The 23,926-nt window shown below is 43.4% G+C and overlaps 2 protein-coding genes across 3 annotated transcripts; both read right to left on the reverse strand.

Annotated features, from left to right (window-relative positions):
• Window positions 1–740: 740 nt before the first annotated feature.
• RRAGC (Ras related GTP binding C) lies at window positions 741–15,830 on the reverse strand. Its single transcript, XM_054648210.2, has 7 exons — window positions 15,418–15,830; window positions 11,824–12,027; window positions 10,926–11,125; window positions 9,946–10,060; window positions 8,373–8,515; window positions 7,068–7,216; window positions 741–6,537 (listed from the first exon to the last, which is right to left on the reverse strand). Exons 1-7 carry the CDS (start codon window positions 15,682–15,684, stop codon window positions 6,386–6,388), a joined length of 1,230 nt encoding a protein of 409 aa, XP_054504185.1. The 5' UTR covers window positions 15,685–15,830; the 3' UTR covers window positions 741–6,385.
• A 2,093-nt stretch (window positions 15,831–17,923) lies between these two features.
• MYCBP (MYC binding protein) lies at window positions 17,924–23,428 on the reverse strand. 2 transcript variants are annotated; one of them, XM_054648333.2, is made up of 5 exons: window positions 23,100–23,252; window positions 22,828–22,900; window positions 21,079–21,127; window positions 20,250–20,379; window positions 17,924–18,022 (listed from the first exon to the last, which is right to left on the reverse strand). In XM_054648333.2, the coding sequence occupies exons 1-5, from the start codon at window positions 23,112–23,114 to the stop codon at window positions 17,978–17,980; spliced, it is 312 nt and encodes a 103-aa protein (XP_054504308.1). In that variant the 5' UTR covers window positions 23,115–23,252; the 3' UTR covers window positions 17,924–17,977. The 2 variants fall into 2 exon arrangements, with proteins under 2 accessions (XP_054504308.1, XP_077045905.1); XM_077189790.1 differs by lacking the exons at window positions 17,924–18,022; window positions 20,250–20,379; window positions 21,079–21,127 and adding an exon at window positions 21,134–22,621 and having other exon boundaries at window positions 23,100–23,428.
• Between the last annotated feature and the right edge of the window lie 498 nt (window positions 23,429–23,926).

The raw sequence follows: 23,926 nt of genomic DNA on the forward strand, positions 1-23,926 counted from the left end.
TATCTATAATATATAGATAGTATAGATAGTATAGATAGTACAGATAGTATAGATAGTATAGATATGTATGTATATATATTATAATATAGATACATATTATAATATAGATATAACATATATATATAACATATATAACATATATTATATATAGATAGATAGATAGTATAGATAGTATAGATAGTATATATATTATGGTATAGATACATATTATAATATACATATTATATAGATACATATTATAATATACATATAATATATATAGTATATATAGTGTATAGTGTATATATATCTATATGTATAGATACATATTATAATATAGATATAATATAGATACCTATTATAATATAGATATTATACAGATAACATAATATAGATACATATTGTAATATTGGCTTTTCGCTAATATTAAAATGGATTCTATATGTGTGGTGTTAAAGTAACTTTGTTATAGAGATATCGTTTTTATTTCTGTTGTTAATTAAGCTTAGACATAGTGGTGAAATAGCTGCTATGTTTGTGTTAAAATCCCTGCTTGGATGGGATACTATCCAATGAACATAGGATGAGGACACCTGCTACAGATGTGCCAACTATCAGCACTCACCGTCTGAAGAAAAAATTTAACAAAATTTACATTTAACAAAATAAATGAAGGACTTCAAGAACCAAAAATTTTAGGTTTTTTTTTTTAACAAGGAAGACTGAAAACCTCAGGAAATTTTAACTCCACACTGCTGATGGATGATTGAAGATGTGGCTTTATTAAGCTGTTTTTTGGCAATTATATTATCATTTACAAAAGTTTTCTTGTGCAATAAGTTAGCAGCTTTTTGATACAATGGAAAGTTTATTAGGAAATACTTTCAGTTCTCTGAAACAAGTTAGTACTTATCCACCTCCTGCCCAGAAACAGAAGATGTGTCAGCTGACAGTGGTTCACAGAAGGTTTTCAAGTCACATATCATTTCTGTTCATAAACGTTAAAGTACATTGCAAATACACAAACATGTAAAAACTGAGACTAATTAGATAAACTTTCTGCCTTACAGCTCTATCAGACTGTGTAATATTCTTTCAAAGAGAACAAGACAGCCATCTAGAGGGCATGAAAGATAAACTATCTATCTTTAGATCACAGGGGAGCACTGAATAACCAATTCACTCACTGCAAGCCAAAAATAATTAAATGGATCCCCAACACTTTTATCCACCAGGCGGTTTAATATTACTTGGTATTCCAACATATTTCCTCTTTGACTTTCTCTGACAGATTTCAGATAAAGAATAATCAGTTAGGAGCCCAAAAGATGTCTGGGGGTGGGGAGATTGATGGTGTGAGGGAGGGATGGGCACAATATCAACAATGGACACTTGATTGGAAAAATCAAAGTCAAGCAAAATGTGGACAGACTGCAATAGCTTCTCATTTATTGGCCCCTAAGTGACATAAAAGCAGGGAATTAACATCATTCCCTTAATCTTTATCTCATAGAGTAAAAGGTTTTAAACACATTTTGTTAGGTAATTACAGAGTAAACCATATTTTATGAGACAGCAGCTTTCACTTTCCATGACGCCCTTCAGCCTCTCGTTCCCCAGCCTGTCCGGAGCTCCGGGGTGCGTTCGCAGCTGCCAAATCCAACACTTTGTTGCCTTTCACACACTCGGTGATTGCCCCACCCTCTAATTTGTCACGGTCTCGCCGCAGGGCCTCTCCCTTCGAGGGAATTGACATCTCCTCCAAATTTAGTGTCATAAGCAAACTTAATTAGTGTCCCTTCAAGTGCAGCTTCCACCTTGTTCATACAGACAGAGCAGGAGGCTTGCGTTTACAACAGCATTCAGAAAAGGCACCTCTAGAACTCCTTTTTTAAAGGCTACGTTTCTCCTGCTACGGTTTCCACAACTTTCCGGGGTAAAAAACTCTGCTGGGAGGGCAGAGAATAGCAAGGAAAGGAAAGGAAGGGAGAAGATGGCCACATGCACAGCAGCAGGGGGCAGTGGAATCACATTTTTTAAAGCCTTCCTGCAGACGCGTTACCAGAGCGCCGTCTACAGCGAGCGGCTGCTCCAAGCCCAAAACTCAAACCCGCTATTCTGCACCGAAAGGGACAAAAAAAATCTTCCCTAAATGAGAAAAACCACGCACACACAGGCGTCTGTTGCGGAGTCTTACAGGCGTCCCGCTATTCTGCACCAAAGGGAACACAAATCTTCCCTAAATGATAAAAACCACGCACACACAGGCGTCCCGCTATTCGGCACCAAAGGGAACACAAATCTTCCCTAAATGATAAAAACCACGCACACACAGGCGTCCCGCTATTCGGCACCGAAGGGAACTCAAATCTTCCCTAAATGATAAAAACCACGCACACACAGGCGTCCCATTATTCGGCACCGAAGGGAACTCAAACTATTTCCTAAATGAGAAAAGACCACGCACACACAGGCGTCTGTTGTGGAGTCTTACAGGCGTCCCGCTATTTCGCACCAAAAGGAAACTCAAAATATTTCCTAAATGAGAAAAACCACGCATACACAGGCGTCTCGCTATTCCGCCCCAATGGGAACTCAACATACTTCCTAAATGAGAGAAGACCACGCTCACACAGGCGCCTGTTGTGGAGTCTTATAGGCACTTCCGCACCGAAGGGAACAAAAATCTTCCCTAAATGAGAAAACACCGCGCACGCACAGGCGTCCGTCCGTCTGTCTGTCTGTCCGGCAGCTCCCAGCACCGCGCACGGCCCGGGCCAGGCGGGGCGGCCCCGGTCTCGGTCTCTGCTCTCGGTCTCTGCTCTCGGTCTCTGCAGCTGCCGTGGGCGCTCCACCGCGGGCGAGGGGCGGCCGAGGGCGGCCGGGGCTGGGCCCGCCCCGAGCCCGCGCAGCAGCGGCAGAGGCCGGGCTGAGGCGCCCGGGCCGCTCCGGAGCGGAGGCGCTGCCAGGGGAGCGGGGCTGCCCCACACTCCGTGCCGGACAGTGCAGGAGCAACAGGGGTGGGATGGTGGGGATGGACGGAGAGCAGAGATCTCTGCAGCCAGGGCTGGAACTTGGGGTTTCTTGCAAAGGGCCTGGGTGCAGGGCCCTGCTGGGAGCTGCCAGCCACAGCTCAGAGCAGGCCCCGAAGAGGAGCCCCAAAGAGGAGCCCGAGTGAGCAAAGAATAAAAAGCGAGAGCGAGGTTCCCGTTACAATACCATAAATCTTCTTCTGTGCTGAATATTCTAATTCTCACTAACCAATCTACTACAAGATACAAATCCTACAGCATTTACATACAGCCTATTAGAATAGGATTTACATTACCATATAATGTAAAGCCTATTCTAATAGGCTGTATGTAAATTTATGTAAATTTAGCATACCAATAACACGACCACACTGTGTTACCTTTTAAACCCTACAAACTCCTCTTTGGGCCCCTTCTGCCAAGCTGGCAGGGTCTGCTCTGAGCCTTGGGCCTGTCTGCAAGCAGAGGGGATTGTTTGATCAAAAGGGGATCACCTTCAGCTGGCCATGCCATTGTTTTCCAGTTGTTCAGGAACTGAGGGATCTCAAAGCTTGCTTTCATTTCAATCTCACTTAGAGTTTCCATATTCTCAAAATCTTTTGCCAGGCAATCCCATTTATAAGGCTTTCCTGTTTCATCTTCCCCAACAGGACAGCAGCTATCCGTGAAATACAGAGCAAGAGACGCAGTGAGAAGGGGTTTTTGGGTCTGTCTAACAGCCAAAGGGTAGCAGTGTTACACCTTAGAACAGCACTGATATCACCTTTGATTGCTCTGCCCCTATTCCAGGGCCTGGCCTTTCCCTCCATCCCTCCCCTGTGCTACAGCTGCCATCACTGCCAACAGGAGATTCAGCCAGACATCAGCAATACCCCAGTGCCCAATAATGCAAAGCTTTGAAAAATACCTTGCAAGGGATTGCTTTATTCTTCAACAGGAAGAAATTTTATTCCTTCTCTCAGCCCTCTCCTGTCAGCACCATTCTTCTCCTTAAAAGCACAGCTCCCCAGTTGTTTACAAAACAAGATTGAAAAACATGCACACTACTACATGTGCAGAGGAGGAAAAAAAGGCAGAAAAGTAAAGCTTCAATTGATGGTTTCCTCTGCAAGTTCAGTACTCTTATTGGAGATATTGTGATACTGCCTTCCCTTTTCTCTAATAGCATCTGTCCCTGCAGCAGGTCAGCACAGGAAGGAGAGACAAGCTCCTGCACAAGGAAGAAAATAAAGCCTAATTCCAATCCTTCCTCCTCCCTTGGCTTTCAGAAGCCAAAAACTCACTAAAGCAGCAACAGGTTACTGACACTCTCCTTGTATAACAGCATCTTAGTTCAGTAAACTAAAGACATACTGTACTCCTTTTAAATTTAACTTTCAACAAATTTAACTTTCAGAGCTTAGTTCTGAGACAGTTTTTAATTAAAATGAAAGCTAAGGCTGACTAAATGGGAATGTAGTATTTGTCTTTTTTTAAGTATACCATAAAGATAACGTTGCTTTTAAAAGTTTGCTTAAACACATAGGCCTTTACAGACTTCTGTCCATAAAGACAAGCAGAAACCATAGTGTTACAGTTTGACCTTTTTTTTTTTTTTTCATTTTATTAGCACAAAATCCTGTAGTGGGTGAAAAGAAAGAGAACATATGCATGTACTTAGAACACGGAAAACCCACTGCACAAATGGGGATTCTTTCTTCCTGTTATTTTGCCAATTACTTCCCCTCTTACCTTCAGAATCTGAACTGTGATAGTGCTTGCAAACTACAAAACCCAATCTTAAGAGCCCGCTGCACTCCCTCAAAAAAAGCTCTGCAGTTCCATTAGCAGAAAGGGGCTCGGCCTAGATTTAAGAGAACAGACCTAGAGCACTTGAATTCCAGTTTCCTGCTGTAAAAAAAAAAAACCAAACATTTACACAGTATGTGCATACACCCCAATGTTAATGCATGTATATTCATTTTTACATATATCAGTGGAAGTTCATCCTAGAAGCACAGAAGCAGTCCCATGGTTATTTCTTCTGACCACATAAATACACCAGCTGCAGAAATCACTTCCATTAGTTCTTCTTGCAGAAACTTTTATAGTGGGACTTGTATAGTTGGTCCAATGGCTTTGCAACACCAATACACACATAGGGACAGGTAAAAGGAGGCAAGGTCTTTATGGGCCAGTGGCTGAGCCTCCTGCACAGCAAGGCTGGTGCACAGAATGACATCTGCAGTACTAATACCAATAAATTAAAGAATTCACATATACTGCCCATAGTATGAAAGTCAGCAGAATTCACAAAATCAGAAAAACCACTATTTTAGTCAGATTGCACAGCGACAAACAGGAGGGTGTTTGTCATAGTACAGAATCAATGTACCTTCAAAGTCCAGTACTGTTAGTAAATTATGGCACAGTGAACTTAATTGCCATGCACAGGTAACACCCTCAGACATTTTGCTAGAAATTGTCTTGATTATCAGTCAGAGAGTGGAGAAAGATCCACCATTAAAAGTCAGTAACTTTGTAATTTCTTTGCTTGGGAATAGCTGAAAGTGGCTGCTTTGTTCCAACAGATGGCAGACATTTCAGTTTAGTTAGCCATGCAGTTGTTTCATGAATGGGATTAATCACACAGATTTATGACATCCATGTTTTTGCAAAAGAGAGCAGGTAGTTTATTTCTGATTTTAATCCTTCCCTTCCATCAAAGGGGACATACCAAGAAGTGTGGTCTGAAAGCAAAGTATCACTATCTCTTAAAATGAAGCTCCAGGTCAGTTCTCTAAACAAACACATGATCACTAGAACAGAGCTCTCTATCTTGCATCCACTTAACAAGCACAGAATTCATGAGAACTATGAGCACACCAGCAAGAACAAGAACTACTTAATGGAATGATTTGAGACCAGCCTCAGCAAGCAAAAAGCTTGAGTTTCACAAGCCTTAATAACACCAATTTTGTTTTTGCATGACAGGAGGTAAACTGAAGCAAAAGAGGATATTCTACAGATTAATTTAAAAAAAAATTAAAAAGTTAAGCAAGTGACTGTTCAGTGTTTCACACAAAACCCAACTCAATTGTTTGTAAGTTTTGACCAGGCAATCAGTCAGACACAGACTGTTAAATGAGGACTCCAAACTGAAAACCTACTGCATTTGCAATACAGCTGATTTCAAACTGGCATTTCTAACTCCACTGGCCTCCAAGTGTTTTCACAGTAGTTTCAGTTGCCCAACATGAGTTACAATCTGCTGTTCCACAGTTAGGACCACTCTCCTCTGAAACATACTTCAGGCTTTCAGACTACTCTTCTCTTGTTCCACAAAACTTTGGAGTGAAGAGCTGACAAGTCTACCCAAGGTCTTTAGCTTTCCTCTAGACTGCATTCCTAGGTGTGCCATTGTGAGTCACTGCTTTCATATTTGAGGTGCTTGATTGATGGTTGCAGATCCTGTGGGAGGCAACACCTACTTCAAAAACTTCATGGATGGCTTTGCGGAAGCAATGGAAATTGTAGTCTATCAAACCTGGCAAGGAGAGGGAAAACTGGGCTCAGATTGGCAGATTTATAGAAACAGAGCTTCAAAATCAATATCAAATCTAACCAATAGGTGTTTTGCTACTTATTTAGTATAAATTTGGACTTAGAAGATTTAACTAAGTTTTACTGATGGTAGTATTTATTTGGACTGTCTCAGTTTTTTGAAAAAAAGAAAAGGTACTAATTTGGAATGCAAGGTGTATATTCATTATCAAAGAGTAGGTAAGGGGCCCATTGCTCCACACCACTGATCCCACTAGAACAGATGGTAGAACAGAGCTCCTGTTAGCTACACAAATCATTTTGGCAGGAGGACAGTGATTAAAGAGATGATTCACAAATTTAAAAATACGACTTCATTATATCTATCTCCAAAAAATAAATATCCCCTCCCATAAGAAACTATGCAAATTTAGTCACACAAAAATCAAGGTGATTTGTAAAGTCATATTAGTATATTTTACAGCTGATAAAAAATATTAGATAAAGGCTGTTCAGTGGCAGGGAAGTTCTTACCTTTGCGCTCAAAACTCTCTTCTCTAAGAATGCAAACTAATGCCAAAAACTTTGTTACTTCCTTTAAGTACAGGACTGTTGTGTTATTGAGCTTGATAATTGCCATTGACTCTTTATCATAAGCACTTCCAGTGCCATCTTCTTTTAACCTAAAAAAGAACAAGTTAACCCAAGGCAGAATCTAACAGGCATGCACATGTAACCTCCAAGACAAAGAGCTGTTAAATGCAGTTAGAAGAATATTACTCATACTGAACTAAGCAAATGGAGAACCTGCAATGCAGGTCTCAATACTACCAGTGAGTAAAACCATTACCAGACCTTCAGTTTCTCAGGAAAGCCAGATCCAGACAGGGCAGAGGCCTTCATCAGATACTGATATCACAAATGAGCAGTTAAGAGCAAGCTACCAGCATGCATTCTTTTGATGTTTGGAGTGACAGCTCAGTGAAATTACTTCTGGTAAATGAATTCAAAGCTTCCTTTGTGAGGCTGGGGCACAGGATGCAACATGGAGCAGGACACTTTTGGTCTTAAGCTACACCAGCCTGCATTTCCAAGAAAAGATGAGCATGCTGTTCTCTAGCTTCAAGTCATTAGTGTTAGTTAAATTACTATAGAAGCAAATGATGTATTGCAAGTTACTTCTAAGCACTCCTGAAAAAAACCCCAAATCAAAGAGTTACACAAGCCTGGATCAACCCATCAGGAGACAGACCATGAAATGCTGTGGTATTTTCTTGGTAGCACTGCATTTTCCAGGCTACAGTTCTAAGATAAGTTATCACTTCTTCAGGACCACTTCTCAAGTCCAGTGGGAAGTATAATTCTGCTGTAAATTGGGAGATATCAGCACTGGATGCATCCCTCACAGAAAGTCAGCAGCAGATGAGTTGATCTTGCAAATGTTATTCTGCTCAGACTGCAGCAAGTCTCAAAACAATGTCACTGCAAGCTACACTCATGGCATGCTATTGACCCCAGTTATTTGCAGCTATTTATGTACTTGCTCCACCATGCCAAACCAGGCACAGCAATATTCAGATTTTATATCAAACACGATTTCCACAAATGTCAGACAGCTCTCTAGGGCCACCAATGGAGGGAAACAAACCAAGTACAAATGCTGCCAAATAATTTGGATTTATTTTAGTTAATCACAGAACCAATATGCTCTGAAGACCAGCTGACAGCATTTTGCTGCATGACAAAGCCAGCACCAATTGCACAGTTTGCAACCTATTTCTACAGGTGTTTCTACACCTTCTGAGGACTTTTTTTTTCCTAAGAGTATTCATCACTTACCCATATATACAGGAGACATCTATGACTACATCAATCATGTCACAGCACAACTCATATGACTGCATGTCCACAGGAGAACTGTCTGTTGCAATGTAGATTTTGCTGACTACATCGAAGAGAAAAGCTTTTTCAATGCCTGAATTCTTCAGAAAGAGAAAGAATTTGGATGAATTTTTAAAATAAGTACAGTTTTATAATCTCAAGTAGAATTCATACATTTTCACATTCTTAGTAGCAGAAGATGTTTAAATATAAGCAATTTAGAGCCTTAGGACAGATTCAAGATTTAGAATATTTACTTTACAAATTCAATACCCTTGTTGCCATACTACATAGCAACATACATAGCTGACAAAAATAAAACTGGGGACTCTTACAATTCTTTTCAGTTTATTATTTAACTAATCATTATGAAGGTTACATTTTACTATACTTCCAGAATCCATATTCAGCAATTTACCTTTTCTGTGTTTCTATTAACTTCAGAAGAGACAGAATTCACATCCTCCTAAGGGACTGGGCTGAGATGAGATATTTCATAGCAGTATGCTGACTCTTAAATTTTATGCTTGTAGTATCTTGAGAGTTCAGTTTCTGCATGAAGCATTTGCCATGCAGTTTAACATGCAGAGCAACTAAGTCAGCTTCTGAAGTTAAAAACCCATGACAAGTAGCACATGATGACTATGGAAAAGCACAAGGCCATTTGTACCTGAGCACTTTGGTAAAGTGCACGTGCTCATACAAAGTTCAGAAGCCTTTTGTGGTTCAATTTATCACACACACACTACTGGCAAAGCTTCTTTTCTATTTATGCACCAGAAGCATTCCTTATCTTTTCCTAGCTAGTCTGAATAGCCAGGACAGTGTCCTGAGGATATCCAAACTTTCAAACATCCTCATGGCACTGGGCAAGGCCAACATACCCTTTATCCACTGGGCCAGGTTATTACAAACAGTCCTCTACCAAACAAGCATTATTTGGTAGCATATGGGACATGTTTAAGTGTCCAGCTCCTCCTGGATAAAAATGGTTTTTTCTTTCTTGTCCAAATGCCTGCAGCAGCCTCACAGACAACTTCAATGAGCTGGTCTTGTCTCTAGGGTGATACTTTATTTGATTGAAAGTATAGAGCAGCAAATTGCTATGAGACTAATTCCATAAGAAACATAAATATTAAAGAATAAGGGCAAAAAGCCTCACAAGTCATGTAAAACAGACAGCTAAGGCTGAGGCCAAGCTCATATTATCAAAACAGCCTCTGGCCAGTACATTAAACTACTAATTGCCTTAGCAAAGTAATCAGTACACCCTACTGGCAGGAAACCTCCCTCAGCTGTTGTAACCAGGCAAAATACCCTTTGTCAATATTTAGAGAAAGCCCACAAAGCACACACCAGTACAATTCAGCTGGTAAAGAGCTTTTAATATAGAAAAGCAGGTTGCCAGAGGACACCTACATAAGTGCCACCCAAATCTCTCAAGGGCAGATGTAGCCAGCAATCCTTAGCAGAAGGACTTGCTTTGCCATTCTGGGTATTGCATTCCAAGTTCTGTTAGATGAACACTTACTGATATGAAGATATTAAGTAGATTTTCCAGGGTTGGCAGCTGTGGAATGAGCTTCTGTACCACTTTACTGAAGGCTTCAAATATTGAATGGTCATAGATACTGGTCAAATAAAAGCTGAGATGAGGAGGGAGGGCAAAGAAAGAAAAAAAGAAAAAGAAGATTCAAGAGTATTTCAGAATTGTAATAGAAATGTTAAAGTTACATTTTCTAACATTCAGGCCTGCTAATTTGCCTGGGATGCCTTTATCACAAATATGTCTGGACATTGCACAAAGAATCAAAGTTCTGAGCAGCTGCAGTACCCATGAAACAGATTTTCCCCACCCTTGAGAGATGGGAGACCAAAGATAAAAACTTGAACATTGTTAGAACACACTTTTCCCACACAATGCTTATCACAAAGGTGCAAAAATGCTTCATCAGATTTCTTCCAGTCCCAGTCCTGGCCTTCCACTTTTTTCACATTAACATTGAGAGATACTGGCTCCACAAGAATCAAAAGAACAACAAAACCAGAGCAAAGATAGCTTGGTTTAAAGGTGTGTGTAGAAAATACCTTAAAAGTGAGCCAAATCTCAAGTAACAGACTGAACTTTCAGAACCAGCCACACTAATCATAGATAAAAGTCAGTGCAAGCCAAGACTAGAGAGCAGAGAGGTTCCCCTCTCTTTCCCTGCCCCTCCTGCCCACATGCACAAATCTGTTACAAATCTGTTACACTGGATGAGAAACTTTCAATTATCACTGAGCAGGGATAAATCTTGATTGGAATCTGATACAGTAGCCTGCTTCTTTTCCAGTCAGCCTAACAGCTGAGGCTTGGGCATAAATTCAGCACTGTGTCTTATTTATACAAGTTGGCTCAGTAAGAAACTACCCAGACCTTGCTGCAGTTGTTCAATTTTACATCTAAAAGCCTTTAATCTGTATGCATATCAGCAACAGCATGAACCACATAGGCCAGAGCCTTTAACTCACCTAAGGTGAAGTTTTTCAAGGCCAGCATCTGTAAGATCATCATTAGCCCTCTGATGAATATCCCTCTGAGTTTCTATTTTATGGTCATCTGATAAACCATCAACTTTATGAATAAAAACTTCAAAGTTCATTTCTGGGTTGACCTTGTAGGCTTTTGAAACTGTAATGTGGAGTCTTGTTAAAGCTTCCATGTAGTCATCCTGTAAATCAGTTTTGGCAGGAATGAATGACAAAGTTGCCACCTGATAACTATTCCATTCTGCACAAAGACAAAATATTTCAGCACAAAGACAAAATACTTCACTTCTGTAACTAAACAGGAGTATGGGACAATAGAGTACCTTGATGTGTCATAAATCCAAGCAGCTTAGATTCTTTATGCCAATTAATTTTCATTAGCTATACAAGGCTCAGCTACACAAAAGGTTGGTTACACCTCAACTCCAGCACAAGGCAGGAGATCCCCAAGATGGTCCTAATAACCAGGAAACCTCCCAGCCTGAAATTCCTCGGGTTATGAGAAGCTACCAGATACCCAGTACACCAATACTAGAAACTGAGGTCAGAAGTGAGCTGTTATTAATTGAACTGGGTGTTATTAATTGAACTCCAGAGCAGAAAAAAGGGATAATTCAGACCATCTATCCAAGCAGGTTTTCCCTATTATTGCAGAACAGGTAAGTTCAGAGTAGGAGCCCTTTTCCACTCTCTCCACCAGCAGCCTATGTCCAGTCACTTCACCAGAACAAAACCACACACCACAAGTCAGATTGCCAATGTATCTCTTCATCCACAGCAGAAGCCTTGTGAACTTATCTAAAAATATAAATTACTGGCCTCTTGATCATTCCTTTCACACAAAAAGTAAAAATAAAACTTCCTTGTGATTTGTATTTACCTGGGCATCAATAACATATATTAGAGCACCTGTTCCTCTGAAGATCATCTCATAATCAAATGTTGGATCAAAAAAGTCCATCTGTCCAGGGAAATCCCATATTTGGAAGTTCACAAATGAACTGTTGGAAATATCATCCTTGTAGATTTTGTTGGTACTTTCCAAGAACAGAGTCTCATTGGGAGACATTTTGTGAAACACCACCTGTGAAAAGAACACAAATAATAGTCTAGATTTTACCTTATTAGTGAAAGATTTGTGATTTGAATTCTACAAATAGGTTTACCCAGTCTAAAATGTACAGCTTCTAAATCTATAGCATTTTAAAATGTACAGGTTCAGGTAAATAGACAGCTTCCTGCATCAGCCAAGGAAATTGCCTACCCCTTACAAGAACCAAGCAACTGAAACACAGTGAAACATTTTCACAAATAACCCTACTGGCTGAAGAATCAGACATCCAAGTTACTCTTTCTTTTTCCTTGCAAGGCTAGCACAGTGTTTTCAAATTCTGTTCTATTCAGATCTGGCATAAAGCCAGTTAATGAAATAACTGCAAGCTTTTAATACTTTTCCTTTCAGTCTTAGAAATTCCTAAAGGAAACTCTGTTTTTTAGTCTGGTGTCAAGTGTTAAAACACAACATAATCGGATGGTTCCTAAGCTACAAGAGTGCAAAAATAACACCTCAGTTTTAGAGATCCAAAGAGTTAGGTAGTTTGCCATCTACTAACAACTCCTTTTGAGCAGGGAATCACAGCATGGGTAAGGCTGAAGGGAGCACAGTGGGGTTATCTGATCCAAGCTCCCTGCTCAGGCAGGGTCATCCCAAGGCACGAGACACAGGATTGCATCCACACAGCTCCTGAGTGGCTCCACACCCTCTCTGGGCAGCCTGCTCCAGGGCCCAGGCATCCACACTGTAAATAAGCAATTCCTCATATGTAGGTGGAACTTCCTGTGAAAGTTCACTAAAGAAAGGATGAAGGATTTCACACCAGTTGGCAAAAACAGTTTAGCTGCAGGATGATAAACATACTCATTGCCAGAACTCAAAAAGCCCCAGTGGGATTTTAGTCCTTGCTTGCAGAGAAGCAGCAAAAGCAGCCAGTGTCAACAGAGAACTCTGTGCTAATGCAACTCAACCAGACAACGTGAAAGTTACTCCAAACAATGCACTCATATACACTAGGACTGCAAAAATTAAAGAAGTTTCATATACAGCACCTGGTAAATCTAAAAACTTCACAATAGGGACTGCAAACTTGGTAATTTTGGTTTCTTCAAGTGTTTCTGACAGCTACAGAAGTCATCCCTTAGAAACCTGATGCAACAAACTGTCAAAAAACTGCAAGACAAACAGCTCCACACCTAGTACAGTTGAGTGAGGCTCAAAGTATTACTTCAGCCTAGATTTTTAAGGCCAAGAATTTATTTCCTTGGGACAAACATCTTAGGAGGCCAGGGTCTAAACGGGGTTTTAAACAGCAGGACATTTGTATGGAGAAGTAAGAACACTTCTAGAAAAACAGCAGCTGTACTGCATTCTTCAGGGTTTGCAGCATAGTTTTCAAGTATTCTGAAATCAACATTTCTTTTGGAAGTCAGCATCTCCCACAAGAGTAGAACAGAATTAGTAAATTCAGTTTAAAGCTGATAAGTCTCTGGGAAGCAACACTGTCACCTCCTTTTTGTCTCAAAATAGCACATTTCATCAGATTGCTGTTCTCCACCTGAACTCTTTCCAGTTTCCTATTACATCAGTACAGTAACTCCAGTTATGCAAGTCTGCACAGAAATTTGCTTATGAACTGAAACAGTCACTGCATTCCCAACATCTACCTACAATTTCCTACTGAATATTAATAGGTTACACCAGTATGGAAAAAACAATTGGCCAAAGGGGAAAAAAAGAGTCCCTCCCCAGGACTGCAGTTCTCTATTTTGGGAGAGATCTCCTGTCAATACTGCTTCAGTAGAAGCATTAAATGATTTAATAATTCATGCTTTTCACAGAAATTTCTAGATAATCACAAAGCCAATGCTTCCCCAATACAGTGTTTATCTTGCATATATCCCTATTTTCTGGCAAGGGGATCAACAGCTGGTGCCCAGACAGAAGGGCTGGGTCTGGTTATGCCCATTTTTTAACTAGAGAGATTTAAGAGTAGGGACACTGTTAATAAGAAATTTCCTGATATTAGAGTTTGAGCTCCTAGGTACCAGAATCACAGCTTCTAATTCCTAAGTAAGATTGGTAACTGGCAACAGATAAATTCTATGTCCTCTTACTGCATATTCAATATGACACTATTCCTTTCCTATACAACTACTGGAATAGGCCCTCAAAGAATTGAAGACTGCCATAAAAAAGTCCAAAAGCTACATCTATAAAGAGACTTGTAATGTCCTGAAATCTGTCTGTAATCTGGAGTTCCTGCCTTCCTCTAGCTTTTAGGGTTCAGTTTTTCCAAAAGTGGATAATACAATCAGATCTCTAATAAGAGTCTACAACGAATACCATCCACATGACTAAAAGAGTTAGAAAAAGAACTTTCAGTGAAAGCAGAACATTTGCACATACAGTGGGAGCATTTGACCTAAATAATGGGGAGGAACTGATAAGGCTAAAAAGCAACAACAGCCCAGTCTGCCACTGGATTTCAGCGTAGCACAATGGAAAAGATTTCTCACTAACAGAGGGTGAAGTCAGCTTACAACTCATTGGTTTACTGCAGTCTTGGATCACCAAGCAGCCTGCAGAAGATCGCTAAAAGAAGCAGATGCATACCTTCTATACTGCAATGTCCAAAAAGGCTTCTCTGCACAAAAACTTTATAGAAATCTCTGTCGGTTTTCACACTTGCATCTGAAACAAATTTGAGGCCCTTAAGTCTAGAGCTGAGACTTATGCATTGCACCAGTAACATCTTCCCATAAAAATATCACCTATGCAAAGTTCATAGGAAGGACTGCAAACAAAATTTGCACTGAGGAACAAGGATTGTTCTGATTGCTACAATTCTAGTGAGCTACCTGGCAAATGAAAAGCCAGTTTTGTCTTATTTTTATTAAGAAACACTAGTGACTTCACAAAGCTACCAGCAAACCTAAGGCACCGGAACTGCTGTGTTTCCTCCTTGCCAAGTGACTCTCGTTCAGTCGCCCTAAAGGAAACCAGAGGCTCTTTCTGCTCACACAAAAGCAGAAGTCTCTCTCAAAGCATCAAAGGGCAAAACAACGGCTCAAGTCTTCCAAATGGAAGCACTAGCTAAACACCACACACCTAAACCACGTAAAAAAACACCTCATGATAAGTTTCACACCAGTGTCTTCACTTTTTACGCCTTAAAAGTGAAGAAATACAAAGGCTACAACCTATGCTACACAACCTTCCTCTCTAGGGCAGATGATCAGAGTCCATTCTGGAAAGCAAACGTCTGTAAGGAGGAGGCTCCCGTCGCTCCAACTTCGCCACACGGGCCCACAACAAAAAGTAGAAATTGCCCGAACAGCGGCGGGGCAGGGAGAACCAGCTCGGCGCCGGAGAGGCAGCGCGGCAGGCAGGGGCGGGGAGCCGCCGGCTGCCCCTCACCTTCTGGATGGAAGATTTCCCGCTGCGCCGCAGCCCCATGAGCAGAATCCGCGGCTTGGAGTCCGCCCCGCCCGCGCCGCCGCCAGGCCCGCCCGCGCCGCCCCCGGGCCCACCGGGCCCCGGGCCTCCCTCCAGCTCCGCCTCCTCCTCCTCCTCCCCGTAGCCGAAGTCCTTGGGGAACGAGTCCGCAGCCCCGAAGCTCCCCCCCACCAACGCCGGCTCCTCGGCTGTGCCTGGCGCGCCCGCCCCGCCGAACTGCAGCGCCATGTCCGCCCGAGCCCGCCGCCCCGCAGCCGCCAGCGCCCGTCCCGGGGCCTCCTCTGCTCGCCCGGCCCAGCCCGGCACGGCCCAGCCCGGCCCCGATTGGCCGCTGTCGGGCTGCGCGCCGCCGATTGGCTCGGCCGGGAGCGAGCTGGGAAGGCTCCGGTCAGACGACCCGAGTCACCTGACGGCGCTGCCGCACGTGAGCGGCGGGGCGGGGCGGCGGCACCGGGCGGCGGCACCGGGCGGCGGCACCGGGCGGCGGCACCGGGCGGCGGCACCGGGCGGCGGCACCGGGCGGCGGCAGGGGCGCAGCGCTCGGTGCGGAGCGAAGGCACCGGGCAGCGGCACCGGGGTGCGGCCCTCGGTACGGAGCGAAGGCACCGGGCAGCGGGAGGGGCGCAGTGCTCGGTATAGCCGGGCGAAGCGGAGGCACCAGGCAGCGCTCGGTGCGGCCAGGCGGAGCGGAGGTGAGACATAAACTTTAAAGGATTTAGGGATTTTAGAGGAGCTGACGTTTTAGTTAGAAATAAGCTTTATTGGAGTTAATCCAAATAAATGGGTAGGCCTCGATGAAGTTAAGAGTTGGTAGTTAACTAGTAATTGATTGCTTGTCAGCACAATGTTTGGGTAGCTGGGTTTATAATGAAGAATATAGAAACTGATAAATAGCTTTTAGGAACATAAGACAATTGTAGGACTCCTCTGTTCTGAAACCAATTGAAGATGGGAATGGGAGTTCTTCCAAGGGTTCATTTGTCATATTTGCATTGAAAAGGTAGAAAGGTCAGAACGAGGAAGACTTCATTTATTTCCTCATTTTGGGACCCCTCCCCATGCAAGGGACCACTGACCCATTTCAAGGAACAAACTACGCAGGCTTAATAGTTTTTGAACTAATTACAATATGAAGTGGGGAATGGGATATACCAAAGTTATGAATATGCATTTGTATTTTGGGTATTCAATACCTGTATGGATTAAAGGACTCTGTAATCACTTGTAAATTTGGCGTGTCTTGGGGAGCTATCCCACAATAAACATTCACTTTCTAACTTTAAACTGTTAGAGAGTCTTTGTCCGTCACAGATGGATATCACTACTACATCAATATCCATATTTTTAATAAATCAGAGGCACTGGTTTCGGCAGGGGAGCTTTCCCCAAAGCGGCCACGTAAGAAAACGTTACCTTGCAGAGCAACAGTCTTCATTAAACAGGCATTAATTTTCTTCTAGCAGCCGTTTATCAAGCAGGCACTGAGATGAAGTTTTACCAAATCTTTGTTATTTCATCACCATCCTAATTTAAGGTTAGGATTGTGCTTTCAGAGGGAAGCAAATACAGTTATGAAAACTGTAAGTTGGGTTTACTTGCCAGGCACCAACAGCTCAAGTCAGTCGTCCATGCCCTGGGATAGCCTGGCCAACACCTTTACCTGCCTTGCTGCTTCTTTAGCAGGACATGGCACGGTACTCAGAAACACCAGCACCTTTCCCACAGCATCACCCTCTCCCTGCTCCCACCTGGTGCAACTTAATGCCCAATGTTCTAGCTTACATTCAAGGGACTTTCTTCTGTCCTTTGTTCCTGAGGTTTGGGAATTTTTTTTTTTTTGCCTTTCTTGATTGGCTTTGGTTTGTTGGTTCAGGGCAGTTTTTTTCCCTAATTAATGCTTTACAGACATAAAATAGTATTTCCCCCTCATTTTACCTCTCTTCTGGTCCATTTAGGTCAATAGATACAATATTAAGGCAAGCAATTATTGCATTCACTAGCCCTTGATTACAATGACTAACAAAAGTTCTGATCCATCCTACCACATTTTCATGATAGTTTAACTTCCTCATTTTTAGGATAGGTTTTGCAGACTAACAGCCAATAAATCTAATACATAAGACAACTACTGCATTTCATTTCCCCCTTCCTTTATTTTTGCTGTCATCAGCTGCCTTTAAAGTACTTAAGTTTAGCGTAGGAAACAAATGTACCTCGTTAAAATATTATCACTTTTTTTATTTTAGGGTTTTTTTATTAATAACTACTTTGCATTTCAGAAGAGTCAAGCACAGTTATCTAAAAGTTAATCATAATTGTCATCTTTTCTTAAACACAGAAAGCAAGAACGTTGGCCAGCATGCTTAACTCAGCAGTTGCCAAGGCACCAGCATGCTCATGGTAATGAATTCTTTCTCTAAGATGATGAAGTAACAAAGTAGACAATGCAGAGTTCACACACAAGACAGCATTTCTCAGGAAGCCCTTTATTAAGTCAAGGCAATAAAGAAAAAAACTACTGTTATTCACCATGCTTCTCCTCTTGAGGTGGTTCATACTGAGCCAGCTGTGGATTTAAAGAAAGGAATTTAGTTAGTTGCAATATTTCATGTAACACTCTATATTAAGAGGTGAAAGAAAATGTATGGTCTGGACTTGTTCCATTTACTTTGTACATTTTAACTCACTCCTCCTTATGCAAGTGCATTTTCAAGTCAGGCAATAAAGTAACCCTTCCCCAAAACATCCATTTCTCACACTGTATAACCATGCAGCCATAACAAGGTGCATTTTTAAACGCACTTTCAAGCACATTTGTCTTGCCTTCAACTTTTCCCTGTTTCTAATTCTAGCAGTCCTTAAGCACTCACATCTTACATAGCAATTGATCATGGCTGGGGTACTGCAAGCTTCCACAGAAACACGATTCAATGAAACAGTCATTCATTCTCACTGCAATAGTATCCAAGCTGACATTTCTTGTAATCATTCTAGCTGCCATTATGCTTTCTGGAGAGCATAGCCTGGGCAGCTCCACACTGAAATATGACCTTTGCTTGTAAAGTTACTACCAAAGAAAGATACAAAGTTGTTCACTTGACCTCAGTGGCTTTAAAGATTAGTTCAAGCTTCAAAAACAGTTCAAGAATTATGGGCATCTCTCTGAAATATGCTGGTTCAGTTTACTCAATTAAGATTCCTCCCCTCTGCAAACTTCAGAGTGGGTTAAAATTAAACAAAGTACATATAAATAAAATTTAAAAGCATAAATAAAAATTAATAATAAAAAATATGTACATGTGTTCCTTCCTACCAGCAACAGTAAATTGCAGCAATCACTCTACTGCTAACAAGAACCACTAAAATTTTATTTTTTTATTGATGTAGATTTTACTACAACAAATGACTATACACAACCCAAAGTCAGTTTTCTTTTCTACCAAGGACCTAACTGTTGATTTCCTGTCCTCCTCCAAGACACATGAATATCTGACATTCGTGTGATGAATGCAACAGTAGTTACCAATAAAATCACAGTTAAAGACAGGTATTTTATGTTAGGGGATGCTACAAGAGAATGGTAGTGCTCTCCCTGCTGTGAGAACTTCTACAGTATGTCAGAATGATGGGCATTACATTGTAGAGGAAAGAACAGGAAAAAACAAAACACACTAATACTGGGAAATCTGTAAAGAAGGAGTTATTATTTAAAGAATGAACAGGAAAGCACCAATGAACCATGATTCCAAAGGGTTACTTTCCTGCAACAAGTTTTGACTTCTTGAAAAGACTTCTTTAAACAAAGACCCAGATTACTCTGCTCTTATCTGTCCATTTATTATCAGCTGCATTTTTAAGTCTGCTAAAACAAGTGGCTGGTCTACTGCTACTCTGTCTAAAATTGTGTTCTTTGCCATATTTCCTAGTAAGAAACAACAAATGTGGCTGAGGGCTCATAATGGGTAATAGGGAAGAAGGAGAATTACAAGGACAGCAGGATGGCACTCTGGACAAGAAATACAAAGAATCCTTTCTCACAGAACTACAGTGAGGGGGTTGTCTCCCACTAAAACTCAGGGGTATTCACAGATGACAATCACTATCCTCTTTTAATCTGCAGTGGCTCATAAGCCATGGCATATTAAGTATCTCACAGGTTTCCTTCCTCAGTGTTGTTAGAGAGCTGTTCACAGCTCAGAGCTCTCTCAGACAGCCTGCAGACCCATTAAAGAACGGCCCTGCCCTAGCTAGCACTTCAGATTCATTGTTGTTTCAGATAAATACCAAGGTCACTTTAAATAAATTAAAGCACAAATTGTTGTTCCACACGGATCTAAGTGCCTGTGTAAGACCCTGCCATGTGGAAGTCTGTGCCAAGTGACACAAAGTAATACAAAATATTCCTCCTTCAATCTGCCTTTTAAAAAGCTTTATAATGGATACTTGTTTTTCAAAACTGTCCTGAAAGCATGATCTACAAAATATCAGATAACTTAAACACATCCAGACAAGACTCAATACAACGTATTGGACATGATAATACACTTCCTCTAAATAAATAAAATCCCTAGTTTAGCAATATCTTATGTTCTATTCCATAATAAATGTTCCATAAAAAATAATAATCTTTACTACAATGAATTCTATCAGCATTTCTCAGTCATGAGGCTAAACAATGCAACAACATCTATCAGTTACTCTAATGGAAGAAAGTTAGCTCTATTATAAGTAATTAAAATATTTTTCTTGTTGTATAAGTTGGAACTATAGAGTAACACCAAGTAGACTTTTACCTTGGTTTTCAGTTTTTTATTTTCTTCCAGCACAGCTTCATATTTTTCTTTCATCTCTGCCACTTCCAAGCGAAGTGCTTCTATTTCCGGATTCTCAGGAGCTGAAGCTCCCAGATGATGCTTCAGAAAACTGATATTTAGATGTTAAGTATTTCTTCAGTTGTATGTCTACATTTTAGATTAAACCCCCTCGTGTTGAAGTTAACACTGCAGTATAAATGGTCAAAATTGCGGTAAACCACTGAGATTACTACAGGAAAAAAGTTACCAAAATAAGAGAGCTTTTCAAATTCATATTCCTTAAAAACAAACAAAAACAAGATATCAGTACAAATCCTTATGTGTTACTATGCCCTTCTTTTCTTTTCTTAATGGCAGATGTTTTGAAGAATTAAAATAACAAAAAACGAAGCCATACCCAAAAATGGAGGCTGCTTAAAAACAGCAAGAAACCAAATATTCTAGTTCCCCCTTTCTTCATGTATTTAAAAACAAACAAACAAAAAAAAAAACAACAGAAAAAGGAAGTGTGAAGAAGCAAACTTCAGAACCCATTGCCACTGCAGGTACTCCAAGCTAATGCTGCAGGTCTCCAACACTGAAATGGCTCTAACTTAGCTCCATAACTGCTGGCACACTGAAATACCCAGCTCTCCTGCATCTGTCAGACTGTTAGCTTGTGAAAATGCAATCATTAGGGAAAATGCATTGATAAAAGTCACATTCCCAATGCAAGGCTTCGAAAAGAGCCTATGCAGTTCACCCGTGAGTCAGGAGCAGTACTGTGCATGAAGTCTCAATAAATAAGTCACAGCAAGAAAAAGGATACTCCAGTGCACTATCTGGTTTCTCTGGCTCTTCATATAAGGCTACCAACACTGCAAATAGAAAATATTCAACAATTGCAAGAAGTTCATGCAGCTCTAAGTTTTTCAAACACATACCAGCAGTCAGAAAGCATACATGTTGCATTTTTCCATTTAACAAGATTTTCACCTGTACACTATGGCATAAGCAACAGGTCTGCTGTATCAGAGGGGACAGAGCATTCCAGCTGGTAACAGCTCAAGAGTTTTCTTGATCCCTAACCCCACACAGTCTTTGGCTATTCTAGCACAGAACACAAAACATCCTGAAACATTTTACATATGCCACATGCACCCTAGTACTAGCTTTCGCCAGTAAGCCTGAAATCCTAACTATAGTGTTCATAAAACTTCTACTTAAGCTACATCTTTATACCACAAGACATCGGCAGTTTTGTAACTTCCAGCAGAACAGCAAACACCCATTGAGCATCCAGTTACAAAACTAAATAGCTACTAAATGGCTGGCGCTGAGAATCTTTACGGATGGGGGCTCTAATGGCCAAAACCGCCAGACAAAAGCAGCAATAACCCGACAATTTTAATAAAAATAGCCACACACACAGCAACATAATAGGAGACTGTCACATGAATACCCAGGAAGTTCCCAAACACAAGCACTCCCTGCTCCCCACAGGGGCCACGTGCCAGTTTCAGATGTCTGCACTACACAGCCAAACTGGTTTGCAGCTCAGCACCTCCTAAGCACCTCCTAAGTTGAAAGCAAAATGAGGCTGCTTGGGAGATTTGTTTTGCCATCCCATAGGATGGTAGTGCGACTGAAAAATCAAATGGTACTCACACACCAGGCCAAGAGTCTTAGTGCAGCAGCTATTGGCTTGACATCCTAGATCTGCTGCTCCCTCTTTAAACAGCATCTTTTCAATATTAGCAGAATAGTATTTTTTTTCAATATTAACACATTTTTGCCACGTACTATTGGAAGGTTCTCAAAAAGATTTTTAGAAGGATTTCGAAGATACCAAGTCACAGGTGTCAAGTTTAGCATCATCACATCCCCCTGTTTGATGTGGAGAGTCATTAATCCAGAACTTAGTGTTTTTTTCTAGAATGAATGAAACTAAGTTCCATCCAATAAAGGGTATGAAAAAAAGTTTTTTTTTAAGACAACATTTGCTGTTATTTCATCGCAAGCACTGACTTCCTCCGGAGAAGAACTTCACGAAAAGCACCCATTGAAAGAAAATAAACTAACCAACCAAAAGCAGGCATTGAAAGTAGCACTTTGGCCGGAGATGTCTCCATCACACCCCGCGATGGGAAGGGACCCACCCGCCTCGCCGTTCTGCACGCACCTCCAGCACTGCCCCCCGCACGGTGGGTGAGGAGCGGGACGGGAGCGCTCTGCGGCTCCCGGGGCGCCTTTCCCGCGGCCCGCTGCCCTCTCCCGCCGTGCTCCGCCCCGCCGCGCACCTCGGGCTCCATTTCCAGGCCACGCCGCACCAAGTTTTCCAGGCGAGTTCTTCTGCCGGCCGCCTCGCCGGACTGAGGAGAAAAAGCGATCGGCGAGGCGAGGCGGGAAGCCGATGGAGAGCGGCAAGGCAGCCCGAGGGACGGCCGCGGCACTGCCGTGCGGGGCGGCAGCTGCTCCGCGGGAGCGGGACACCGTGAGAGGAACCGCACCCGCCCGCAACGCCCCCGAGGAGCGCCCGCCGGCCCCCGGGGCGGCACGACACGAGCCGGACACTTACCCTTGGTGAACATGTCCAGCACTCCCGACTTCTCCAAGTACTGGCGGAACTGCTCCCGCTTGGAGTCCGCGGCCTGAGGGAGGACGCCCACACGGTCAGATCGGCAGCGCGCCCCGCCTCGACTGCGGAGGCGGCCCTTTGGCACAGGCCGGTCCCGCTCTCCGCCGCGGAGGCGGCACGAAGGGCCGAGCCGGTGTCGGTCGGCGGCCCGCCGCTCCGCGCAGCCGGCACGGAGAGCGGCACCGCGCCCACGCCGGCGCGCTCCCCCCTACCTTGTGGTGCGCCATCTGACCCGCACGGCGCCTGCCCCGGCCGCGCGCCTGCGCCCTGCGCTTTAACGGCGCGAGCGCTTCTCCGCGGTTACCACAGCGACGGCGCCGCGGCAACGGCCGGGACCGCGCCCCGCGCGCCGGGCCCCGCGCGCCGCCCTCGCTCCCCTTCGGAGCGGCCTCGCTCCCCTCGGGACGGCCTCGCTCCCCTTGCGGGGCGGCCTCGCCCCTTTTCGGGGCCGCCTCGCTCCCCTCGGGACAGCCTCGCTCCCCTCGGGGCGGCCTCGCCCCTTTGCGGGGCCGCCTCGCTCCCCCTCGGAGCGGCCTCGTTCCCTTCGGGGCGGCCTCGTTCCCCTCGAGGCGGCCTCGCCCCCTTTCGGGGCCGCCTCGCTCCCCTCGAGGCGGCCTCGCCCCCTTTCGGGACCGCCTCGTTCCCCTCAGGACAGCTTCGCTCCCCCTCGGGGCGGCCTCGCTCCCCCTCGGGCAGCCTCGCCCCCTTTTCGGGGCCGCCTCGTTCCCCTCAGAGCGGCCTCGCCGGCCCGCTCGCCGCCCGAGGGGAAGCCGAGGCCGGCGCTGTGCCCCCTTTCTTGCGCGGCTCTGGCCCCCGTCCCGCTCTGCCCTGCTCTCCTGGCCGGGGACGGTTCCGGGGCTCAGCTCAGCAGCCTCCGGGGCTGTGCCGCCCGCTGGCCGGGACCCCGCCACACGCGGCCCCGGAGCTGCGAGCGGTGGCAGCGGCGATCGTCCGGCCGTGACCGGGCCCGAGCGGCTCCGAGCTGTCCTGAGGGTCACTGGAGTTTTTCTGTTTTCCAATGTAAGCACTCTGGTTTGTG

This window comes from Agelaius phoeniceus, chromosome 22 (genome assembly GCF_051311805.1).
Source record: "Agelaius phoeniceus isolate bAgePho1 chromosome 22, bAgePho1.hap1, whole genome shotgun sequence".
Lineage (NCBI taxonomy): Eukaryota > Metazoa > Chordata > Aves > Passeriformes > Icteridae > Agelaius > Agelaius phoeniceus.